The sequence below is a fragment of the Macrosteles quadrilineatus genome, unplaced genomic scaffold (genome assembly GCF_028750875.1).
Source record: "Macrosteles quadrilineatus isolate MER2022 unplaced genomic scaffold, UCM_ALF_1.0 Scaffold_2__2_contigs__length_208266976, whole genome shotgun sequence".
Classification (NCBI taxonomy): domain Eukaryota; kingdom Metazoa; phylum Arthropoda; class Insecta; order Hemiptera; family Cicadellidae; genus Macrosteles; species Macrosteles quadrilineatus.
The window spans coordinates 205,766,051-205,778,491 of record NW_026542595.1 but is presented as its reverse complement, the minus strand read 5'-3'; the positions used below and the strand labels follow the sequence as shown (position 1 = coordinate 205,778,491).

General features: G+C 35.8%; 1 protein-coding gene across 1 annotated transcript; it reads left to right on the top strand.

Moving 5' to 3' along the window:
* The first annotated feature begins 239 nt into the window (after positions 1-239).
* Positions 240-12,397, top strand: LOC128987812 (39S ribosomal protein L4, mitochondrial-like). Its single transcript, XM_054408839.1, has 6 exons — positions 240-535; positions 4,150-4,400; positions 7,403-7,627; positions 9,107-9,216; positions 9,613-9,686; positions 12,216-12,397. The coding sequence occupies exons 1-6, from the start codon at positions 427-429 to the stop codon at positions 12,359-12,361; spliced, it is 915 nt and encodes a 304-aa protein (XP_054264814.1). The 5' UTR covers positions 240-426; the 3' UTR covers positions 12,362-12,397.
* Positions 12,398-12,441: the final 44 nt, after the last annotated feature.

Sequence of the window (12,441 nt, the reverse complement as noted above, 5' to 3'; positions counted from 1 at the left end):
ATTTTATTTTCATTTTTGTCTTGGATGAGGAATGGACAAGGAATGGATCTGGAAAGTTTGAACGTCCTGGAATCGTGACGTTGAGCTTACGTCATGGAACGTCCTTTGAGCCTTGCGGGAACTCAACCCGTCTGCCTGCACTGCAGTCAGTTCCAGTTGTCAGTTCAGTTGAGTTCTCTCTCACTCCCTCAGTTCAGTTCCAGTCCAGTCCAGTTGTTTGTTTGTGTGACTGGTGTTGAGTGAATATAACATAACCCCAAAAGACCATCCAGCCCAAAATCACCCCAGAAAAGAAAATATAATTCTAACTTGTACAGAAACAAAAATAAATCTTTTCAACATTACCGGTTGAACTTGTCTTCCCTGGTGTAATGTGAACAAGAAGTTGTAATATCCAGTGGAAGGCCTATTTAACAAACATTTGCAATGATGAACAACTTTTTAATTTCCTTGAGATTGTGTGCAAGAAAAAAGCCTCACTCTAACTTATTCATCAGGGGATTATCTTCACATAGTGATTCTACTATTATAGAAGGTGAGATGTCACTTTATAGACAGTGGTCACAACATGTTTTGGAGTTTTATACAACATGGTAGGCCTGCCCTAGATCAAAAATAGGGTTACAGTAGGTCTATAGTAATACCAGAAACAAAAGAACCCTGGGCCGTTTCGAGCCGCGCAGGTTTGAATGGTACGGCCCACCTACCTGCGCGAACCACGTGATCTTTTCGTTTCTGCGCAGGTTGTTTTGTTCGTGGTATGTCTATAGTTGCTCAACTAGGCTATGCTTTACATTGATTGAAACTATCGATTAATTTAGTTAACCCCTTTTCCGCAGGAAAAAATGTCATTTTCTGAATCAGCATTGAATTTCAAATAGAATCTTATTAACTTAATGTCTAACAATTTATGTGGTTGCTTTGGTTTTAAGGGCACAAGACAAAAAACGGCTGCACTTTACTTTAGGTCCTACACTCATTCGAATGAAAATATCGATCGATATATTGATTAATCGATTGCTTCATTCGATATATCGTTTGGTTAGTTAGGTAAGGTTAACCTAACCTAACTAACCAAAGGATAACTTATATCCAGTATTGACCACATTTTTGTCCGTTTCCAAGATATGAGACGAGTCAAATCTGCTGTCATACACTCTCATATCACTGACCATTACAGCACTGCTCTTACAATCACTAACACCATTCATACACCTACAGGAACTGAAACTCAGTCACAGAACCAATTTCGCACCTACATTGATCACGCTACATTAACTGAACATATTACAAAAACAGACTGGAGTCCAATCATGAGCAATCACGAGGTTAATCAGTGCACATCATGTTTTTGTTCGACACTGAGTAACTGCATCAAAGCCTCAACTAAAACAATCAAACATCACTCTACAAGATTTAAAAAAATAAAGCCTTGGATTACCGTAGATCTCATAAAATTAATTCGAAAACGAGACAAGCTAAGTAAAAAGATCAAAACCCAACCGTTTAATTTATTACTACTAGATAGATTCAGGGCCCTTTAAATCAAAACATAAAAATTGCAAAGAAAAATTATTATAGGGGTAAAATTTCAGAATCTAACAGGGATCCAAAATTATTTTGGGGCATAGTTAGTGAAATATCAGGCAGGAATTGCACTAAGGACCATTTCCCATTTGAAAAAGTTTTACCTGGTTCTTCGAATAATGCGAACATTAAGATTAAAATAGCAAACGATTTCAATAACTTTTTTACATCAGTAGGTTCTAAATTGGCCAACTCAATAAATTCAGCTGGGGCTCCAGTCGTAAACGACACTGACTTCTCACTTGACACAAATTTTACATTCAACACGGTCACACACGCTGACATAGAACGTTACGTCCAGGGTCTGCGCGGAGGGTCTGCACCTGGCCATGATGGTATCTCGGCCTTTGTTCTTAAAGAAAACATCCACTCTCTATGTGCTCCTCTTCTGCACATTGTCAATATTAGCCTGACATCTGGTACATTCCCAAACGAGCTGAAATTGGCCAAGATCATTCCATTGCACAAATCTAATGATTTCACAGACATGAATAACTATCGTCCGATTTCTTTGTTAAGCGTAATTGCTAAGCTTTTAGAGAAAATTGCCAAAGACCAACTTGTTTTTTACCTCCACCAGTGCAATATTTTAAGTGAAAATCAGTATGGTTTCAGGAGTGACAAAAACATATCTGATGCTTTATTTGATATTAATAAATACATTAACGAGGCAATTTATGGCAACAAACGAAGCATGTTAATTTTCTTAGACTTGTAAAAAGCTTTTGACTCAGTGGACAGAAGTAGATTGTTGCGTAAACTTGAGCTTGTCGGGGTGCGTGGCACCTCGCTCGCTTGGTTCAGCAGCTACCTCTCTGATAGGCTACAAACTGTTGCACTTGGTGAAGTGGCAAGCGATGTTTTGCCAGTGGAGTATGGTGTAGTCCAGGGTTCGACCCTTGGTCCTGTTTTATTCCTCATTTATATTAATAATATTTCTAAAATTCAAACAGAAGGAAAATTAACATTATTTGCTGATGATACTCTAATATTTGTAACCGGAGCATCCTGGGAGGAGGTTAAAAACAAGGCAGAATCAGACCTCTGTTTACTAAAAAAATGGCTTGATCAAAATGTATTGTCCCTTAATATATCTAAAACAAAATTTATGCCAATTTCATTACGCAAGATAACCGAATACAAACTTGATAACCTAACTATTCATGTCTGTGGAAATCATTTCAATAACTCTTGTTTTTGTAGCAAAATTGAAAAAGTTGATTCATACAAATATCTTGGTATTGTTTTTGATTCAAAGATGAAATGGTCGGAACATGTTGAATACCTAAAAAATAAATTAGCCTACGTAAATATATTTATGCATTTAGGCAACTTAGTGATATTCTCGAAGAGCAAGAAATTAAAATAGCATACTATGCATATGTTCAATCATTGTTGTCTTTTGGAATTATTGCTTTTGGTGGTGCCTACAAAACTATCTTGCAACCTGTTTTTGTAGTGCAGAAAACAATACTTAAAGTTGCTTTTAAAAAACACTTTAGATATTCAACTGACGATCTTTTTGTAGAATCGGGAGTTTTGACAGTCAGGCAGTTATTTTTAAAATTTATTTTAGTTCACATGTACAAAAACTTTGATAATATTTTTGTAAAAATTACTCATCCCCACAATACGCGCTTTTCTCGAAATGTTGGTGTAAGTGTTCCACAAACTTTCAAATCATTTTCAAATACGAATTGCTTTCACTTAACCCAAATCATTTATCGTAACATGTGTAACAGATATCAAAATGTCAACATTCTAAATTCACCCTCTCTCTCTCTATTTAAGAAGCATGTTGTGGGGTGGCTTGTTGGACTGAGTACAGAGGACACCGAGGCCGTTATCACGCTGGGCGGAACTGACCGTTGACCCTACACAATCACTGATACACCACTTTCACTGACTGACTAATACACTACACTCCACCTCTCCTCTTCAATCTTCACCAGATATTATAAATTACCTCTGTTTGCACATAGAGTTTTTTTTTACCGTCAATTTATTCCAGAACACTAAAAATTCAGCTTCAAGCAAGACAAATAAAAAAAAGGTTTAAATTATACGATTTTTTTCTCCTATATATTTTTTACTTCCCATTTAAATTAATCTTTTCGCAACTCGAGTCTACGCACAGGCCCTGCCTATGTAGACTTTTTCCTTTCTTATAGAATGTATTTTTTTTAAACACTTTTATTTACTTATTTCTACAGTATATAATTTTTGTTTTGTTATCTAGTTAGTAATATTTTGCTGTTTCATATTTAAGAAAAGAAAAAAATACAATGTACTTGTCTGTAAATAATTAATGGGAAATAAAATATTATTTCATTTCATTTCATTTCATTTCATTTCATTATCGAATGAAACAATCGAATAATCGATATATTCATTTGAATGAGTGTAGGACCTAAGGTAAAGTGCAGCCCAAAAAACCACCATTTAAGAGCTAACCTGTAATCTATTTAAACTCTGAACAGACTACCATGGTACACCATGCACTTTAGCTTGAATATTAGTGTAGGGCCTAATATCTAGGCCTAATTTGTAAGTTTGTTTCAGTTAATAATGAGATCAATACTGAATCAACACCGGTAGCACCATCACCAGAAAGAAGCCCAATCATATTTTCAAGACAACTTCAATACTTACCAAAGGCAGTCAAACCAAGATCGGCATGGGTTGAAAATATAGACACCTTAGAAGAACAGAAAATTGGTCTGGTCGATTTACATCCAGAAGTTTGGGGCATGATGCCTCGAATCGATATTATAGCACAAAATGTTCACTGGCAGAAAGAATATAGATTTGTGGTAAGGAATGAGTAACAACCTTTACTAGAATGTATACTATGGGGAAATGTCTGAATTGATTTCATTGCTCATAGTAGGCTATGACTTTTCTCGTTTAGCTCCTGATCATTGGGCGTTAACCTTTCATCTGGTTACAACCCAGGCACATTTATTTTTGTGAAAAAATATGTGAAATCGCCAGCCAGTAGTTTTAAGAGTATTAAGTATCTCAGGTGCATTTTTCTAGGAACCGTTTTTTTGCCCTCACCTGCCTTGCAAAACCCCTATTAATCAGGTGAAGTCGCATAGCAAGGAGCTCGGCTCCATGAATCACAGCTGGCACGGTGGATTTTCAGGGAATAGGCTATTTAGTTCAACTAGTGTCCCTGTTGCTCGAATTCGAGCAATTGCTAAGTATTACAGGCGTTATTTTAAAACGAATTTCAACCAAGTCAGCAAGTTTGTAGCAAACTGTTAAATTAGCAAACTTATTGACTGTTTACAATTAACATATGCTCTTCTTCTCACTTTTCATTTCTGACAACAGCTGGAGTTTCATAAGAATTTTTGTTTCCAATGTTAATCTTATGGAGAAATACGAAACTTTAAAGGGCTCCATGGCCTCACTCTCTCATTATTTCCCTAAAAAGAAAGTTTCCTGCACAACTTCACGTTACCCTCTTTCCAATGACACCAAAAACATGTCAATCGGTTCAGTAGTTTTGGAGGAGTAATTGTCACAAAAAACCTGCTTGCGTATTAAATAAGTATAGATGCCCCAAAGCAGAACTACGGGTGACAGTGTGTCATTGTCGCAGAAAAACAAGGAGGGCTACAGAGTCCAGCCTGCCCAATTAATTATTAATAAATTTTTTTTTTTATGATTATTTTTTTTATCAAGCCACATGGCCATTTCTCACACTTAACATATTGTATAAGTTTCTGTAGATTGTTGACAACTTTATTTTCTGCCAAAAAATTCTCCATTCTACAAACAGTATCGCTACAAAGTGTCATGCGTACATAAGCAAAAGCTGCGAAGTCAATATTCTGTAGGCCTACATTGATCGTGAGGAAGAGCGCATAATAACCAAATTTCCAAAGCAATTCAATATACAGTAAAAGTAGGCGTTTTCAAACCGATACGATCCTTTGAAAACTTATTAATTTCCAAATAGCCTATTCATTAAAACTATCACTCACAAGGTTTATTTACACACAACTTGGACCGCGTAAGCCCGCAGAAAATTTTTGGATTTTCCACGACTGTTGCAGAAAGTTTAAAAACCTCCTGCTTTGGGGGTTCCATGAGTCACATTGGTGTTGTTTTTTTTTTCCAAATATTTTTTAATTAATATGTGAAGTAAGAACGTTTGTTGATTTAATGTACAATTTTATTGTTAGGCCTATACATATAAATAAATATTTGTATTAACTTAGTTATATGAAGGTATAAAATAAAAATTACATTGTTTTGTCTTATGTTTCAATACCCGAGAAGAAAAAAAACTCGGTGTGTCACTGATTTAAAATCGGTCGTGTTTTAAAATCAAAGACACCATCCCATGAAGAGTTAAGGGAACCTGGCTGATAAAACAGCTGACTTTTCAAAACAACTACTGAGTAACAAAGCTACACAGATCATCTCAATCCATTGTACGATCATATTTGTGTCTAAATAAGCACACCCCTAGCAAATCAAAATGATGATCCCTTCTCTTCATCTCAATTAATAATGATTGGTTATTTTTGTCACTAACCAGATAACACTACAGTTTACGTTCGTTACTGGCACGGTAGGGACTGTGGCGTTGCTGGATTATAGAAATTACAAAGTGACCATTCGCATGTCAAAATGACCTCACAACCCGTTCCAGTTCCAGTATTACAAAATAATGCAAAGGGAGTAGTTACTTTTTTCCACAATTCTATTGGCTCTCGAACACCATTACCGCAACAATAAAGTAAATAACCATTGGCTTCGGTGGACTAGTGGATAGCGTACCAGGCTGGTAAACTGAAGGAGATTTAGCTTAGAATGCGATTAAATCTTTTGTTAAAATTTGAGGCAATTATAATTTTATTTTACGAACAGAACAGGTTTTTTGATTAGTAAACCTTAATTAGATTTTTCCATCATCAGCAACTTTGGTTAGGTTATGACAGTTTAAATTTATAATTAACAATATAAAATTGAATTTGAGGCATTTACCTATAAATTTATTTTATGAACATTAGCCTACTACTATTTTTTCGATTAGTAAACCTTCATTCGATTTTTTCATCATCAGCAAGTTTGGTTTTCTTAATTTTATAATTAAGTATGACGTCATGGATCTATGAACCACGTTATATGACGTTTAGAACAGCCTCATTTCATAATAAATATTTAAGTTAAAGTTGCTGGCATAAAACGTGAAGTTTATTCCATCCATTTCGGCTAATGAGGCTTAGAGGTACTACCGTTCCTAATACTAGGTTTTCTTTGTGTGCAACCTGTTCCTAAACAGTTATAAAAGTAACTGGATTTGGAACAGACGTGCGAATTGCCTCTGCCTAGAAATTAACTTCTTAATGAACATTTTCTAAAACATACGTTATTTAAAAAACTAGTAGAAATAGTGCTAATTTTAGAGTGCCAAAAGGGAATAGTTGACTGGTTGGTCATTATTTTGTGTTTCAATTCAATTTATTTATACATACACTGACAAGGGGCATTTTAACAGTACACTAGGGACCACAAGAATCTGCAGTTGGCGGCAGGCTAATAAAAAGACTGGACTACCATGACGTTGCAACAATGATTTCCGTAGGGAATGAATCCGTTCATTCCCTACTTTTCGACACTAATTAAAATATACTAAACAATATTTTCAAATCAGCTGGTATTATTAGATTTGGCAACAACGCACTGTCCTCATTGGCTCTTCGAGCCGGCACAATCTCAGCCCTAGGTGTGAAATATACTATTATAAAAGTTTGTAAAATAGTTCAGCTAAGGTTACATATAATTGATGTTTCAGGACTACAATTGGGCACCAACTAGAGAGGAGAGACCGGGTGGTGGACGCAAGCCATGGCCTCAGAAGGGCCTAGGTCGTGCTCGTCACGGCAGCATACGATCCCCACTGTTTCTGAAGGGAGGGGAGGCCCACGGTCCTCGTGGTCCGACCTCTCACTTTTACATGCTTCCATACTTCAGCAGAGTCATGGGCCTCACATCCACACTCTCAATAAAGCTGAGTCAGGTAATGGGACAAGTCAAGCCAAGTGGCAGAATATTAGTTAGGCTAGTTCCACCACAGGAAATACCATAATGTATAAACAGAAAATGAAAACAAATGAAAGAAATTCCAATCACATTATTTTATTTACAATGTGGGGTGAAAATAGAGAAGTCCGCACAATACATATTTTTAGTTGAGTTTTCAACCACTGGACTACCTATAGTATAAGTGAATGTATAGGGAGAAGGGTGGGTTTTTATGAATGAGCGTATTTCTAACTACCTATACTATTGGTAGGCATATTGGTACATCCATATTTAAATCTAAAGGCCACATTCCATGCATCAATTTCAATATAAAAATGGTTTATTTTACCTTTTTGCGTCGAACGATCCGTGTGAAGTTAGTACAACTACAGCTGTTTCATACCACTAGGGTACATCATCAGGTTGTTGGCAGAACGTTAGATAGAACAGCATTCATTCATAATGAACTTGTCGAAATAAATATGTCTATATAACGCAAACCCCTAAACATTCAGGTCCTGTTAAAACAAATTTTAATGCACATAGGCCTACAGTAAAATAAAACTTAGTCATGCACATTAGCAAAATTAAATTTACTGATTCCAGGTGTAATTCACAAAGCATTATTCATTCTCTCAAATTTTACTGAAGCAATCCATAATGTATATTAGGTGGGCCTTTCGCACCAAGCTCTGCCCCTAGTTTTTCGTGAGTTGCATCACCAGAGCTGACAAAAAAGGTTTACTACAACGTTTTTGATACTCAAGGTTGAAATTGATGTCATGATGGGTTAGCCTCTGGATCGTAAATTGCAATATATTTTATCTAACGTTCTGCCAACAACCTGATGATGTACCCTAGTGGTATGAAACAGCTGTAGTTGTACTAACTACACACGGATCGTTCGACGCAAAAAGGTAAAATAAACCATTTTTATATTGCAATTTACGATCCAGAGGCTAACCCATCATGACATCAATTTCAACCTTGAGTATCAAAAACGTTGTAGTAAACCTTTTTTGTCAGCTCTGGCGATGCAACTCACGAAAAACTAGGGGCAGAGCTTGGTGCGAAAGGCCCACCTAATATACATTATGGATTGCTTCAGTAAAATTTGAGAGAATGAATAATGCTTTGTGAATTACACCTGGAATCAGTAAATTTAATTTTGCTAATGTGCATGACTAAGTTTTATTTTACTGTAGGCCTATGTGCATTAAAATTTGTTTTAACAGGACCTGAATGTTTAGGGGTTTGCTTGCTAGCATAATTATATTTATAGCTTAATGACAAACAACATTTGGGTCCGGAAACAATCTCGCATTGAACTGACTGTCAACGAGCAACTTTGAAATTTATAGGTTTGGACTTTGAATCATTAGGCTACTTGGACAATTCAAGAATCATAAGTAAATATAGGCTTAATTAAATTACTATTCCATGGAGTTAAAAGGAAGTTATTTTAACTTTCCAGGATGATCTACACATTGTGGACTCCCTGGAGATACCAACTGATGAACCTCGATACCTTGAAGACCTCATCAGCACTCGTGGTTGGGGAATATCTGTCCTCTTTGTTGATGTGTAAGTTAAAATACTTAATCGTTAACCTAGATGTCACGTTACCTGATATCTGAGTAAACAGGTATCAGGTTCCAGGTGTTTGGGGGTACAGAAGGAAGTCTCGGATAAAATTTTAAGAAAGAAGCATAGAGCTGTCTAAATGTAAAATGTATCCTTTAAAAATGTTTCCTATATAATTAGTTTATTTCTCATAAATATATACCTACTACAAAGATATATTTTGGGCCCATTGAGCTATCTAGTGTACTATTTTCCAACTGAGTCTATATCAGTTGTGGCCTTGCTTGGGACGTGCTAAAATAATACTTCATACAGTTCAAGGTAGCATAACTTATTGTGTGGTCAATTGAAGAACCAACTTTAATTGTTTGTTTAACATAATACATCTACTTACAGGCCAGATCTGATGCCCAAAAATATTTCTTTGGCGTGTGAAGGATTCAAGCACATGAATCTAATGCCCGCATATGGTGAGTCTATGGCAAATTAAATTCCATTTTAATTTTCTCAGTATGGTGCTGAAGTAGAACGCTTCAAGAATTTTAAATGAATCATTCTGATTCATAGGGAGGGGAGATGTTTCCCCTCTATGAATCATAGTAGGAGAATTATTTCAATAGAAAAATTATGTTATTTTGTTAATTATTTAATTAATTTGCTGTGGTACTTATAATAGAACTAGCTGACCCGGCGAACTTCGTATCGTTTCCCCTAAGACAGACCGATGGAAAGAAAGTACCGTTACGTTTAATTTTCTCGTTCGCATCGCTCAATCACGTCCTGGTTGAAGTTCGTTCGCTACGCTCACTCACCTTTGGGTTGGAGCTCGTTCGCTACGCTCACTCACCTTTGGGTTGGAGCTCGTTCGCTACGCTCACTCATCTTTGGTTTGGAGCTCGTTCGCTGCGCTCACTTGCCTTCAGGTTAGCTCGTTCGCTACGCTCACTCGCCTCCAGGTTGAAGTTCCCTTTAGGTTGGAGCTCGTTCGCTGCGCTCACTTGCCTTCAGGTTAGCTCGTTCGCTACGCTAACTCGCCTCCAGGTTGAAGTTCGTTCGCTACGCTCACTCACCTTTTGGTTGCAAATTAGCTGTTGTCATAAATGTAAAAGAAATAATAGTGCTGCACCGGTTGGTAATCCTTGTAACATTAATGCTATTGAACATCATAGAACAGAACCAACTTGTTTAATTGAAACAGCTGTTAAGATTCATTAATTCCATTTCTCATAAAGTTAACATGGGAAACTCCAGAGCCACTGGGGCGGAGCCCTTTTAAGAATTTCGAAACGGGAAATAGTTTACGTCCGATTCGCATACCTACAGAATTTACACACCAAATTTCATAACGATCGGTGAAGTCGTTCCGGAGGAGTTTGCAGACAAACACTGTGACACGAGAATTTTATATATTAGATTGATCCAAACAAAATTATAAATTTTGTAGCAACCACTAAATATCTCACTTGATACCTTAGGATTGAATAAAATCAATACTGTACAAATTAAATAGTTAACATTCAAGAAGCCTTGAATTAAATTTAAATATTGATTTTTGTAATTTAAATAACTATTGTGTAATTTTATTCCAATAATCTTAAATAAAACTCATAATTATATATAGGCCTAAACAGTGACTTGATAGACTTTATGTCAATATATCCTCTGTCCAAGCTTCAAGGTGAGGATAATAGATAAAATTTGAGTAATGTGCTGTGAAACTGGCATCGAAACATCACACAGTTTGAAGCCTATTACTGCACACCACAACATAGTCTCTAGCAACCCCAAGCATCAGCAGTTCTTAAACTTTTTGGACTGGCGTCCCACCGTCTTGGACATTTTTCCTGCAAGCCTTTTTAGAACAATATTAAAAGTATAAAGTTATTTTATTCTAATTAATTTTGTTAAACTATTATGTACACTGGGAAACCCACACATAAGATAATTATGAGGGTAATTTTTTTGAAAATAGAATATCTAATTCTAAACACTAATGTTTGAGAAACTTTAAATAGCTTAAAATATATTTTTAATCTTCTATTTACAAGAGAATATCTGTTTTGATGTTCAATTTTCTTTGGATTCCAGCGAAATAGGGGTCTAAATCCTGTACTACAAATTATAAATGTAGCCTACTTTGGGCCAGGCTCAAAATAAAAAATATCCAATATCTAGAACTTCAAAAGATAATAATAAATTGAAGAATCTGTCATCATAGCTAACACTTCCTTTGTGAACTCTTTGAAAACAAATCTAAAAATTCAAAACTGTAATGTCTGATACCCCTTATAAATCAAACACTGTCAGAAGTGTTTGACAGGAGATAAATTTAACAATTTATTCAACCTTCCCATTAATTTCATTACAAAAACTTGAGTTAAGAAACCTAGGTTTTAAAGTCGTTCCATATGTTTACAAATTAGTTGGTAAATTCAGAGCAATTCTATCACAAATCCATTCTAACTATATTCCGTAAATTGCAGAACTAACGTGATCATCTCAACAATCAAGGTGACGTCATAATCGTCTTCTGTGTTCCTGTGTTCGTATTAACGTAATGATAATTATCTACAAGTCGTAAAAATTCATCAAAAAATAAATGGGCTAGGTTGGCCCTTTGCATATTGCAGCAATATTGAAACATTGTAGTCTTGGAAAATTTGAAGATATTTTCATCGATTGCAATATAAAAACGTTATTCACGTCCAAAAAGTCCCAAAACTATTGAAATCTACAATAATGCTCGGTAGGGTACAGTACTAATTCTGGTGATCAGCAGACCATATGAGTCCCAACTAAAAACATTTTTAATGTTGTGTCAGTGACCGACAGTATGGGGAACAGCTGGTATAGATTATTCATTGCCTTATTCCCTACTACCTTCCCTCATTTAACACCAATTCCTTTTCCTCATTAGCTGGTTGGCACTAATTGATTTAGACTTGCTGACTACCTACAACTGTATTGGATGCAAAAGTATAGCTTTAATATATGTTTAGGCTTGAACGTGTACAGTATGCTGAAACATGAGACACTAGTTCTGACGACAGCAGCCGTCGACCACATCGAGGAAAAACTCCTGTTCGCTCTTCACCGAACGGATTACAAGGATAAAATGAAGAAATTCAAGATAAATCAAGTGTAAAGTTATCTTGTAAATAATTAGCATTAGTTTTCAAAATGCTTGTTTATTTTAATTCCTAACTGTATTACATATGTTTTCAA

What these genes read in the sequence shown, in the direction of transcription:
- LOC128987812 (XM_054408839.1), top strand. Translation starts at nt 427, where the DNA reads ATGATGAACAACTTTTTAATTTCCTTGAGATTGTGTGCAAGAAAAAAG. An exon ending in TCTGTCCTCTTTGTTGATGT is followed by an intron (nt 9,217 to 9,612) that starts GTAAGTTAAAAT and finishes ATCTACTTACAG; the next exon opens with GCCAGATCTGATGCCCAAAA. An exon ending in GAATCTAATGCCCGCATATG is followed by an intron (nt 9,687 to 12,215) that starts GTGAGTCTATGG and finishes ATATATGTTTAG; the next exon opens with GCTTGAACGTGTACAGTATG.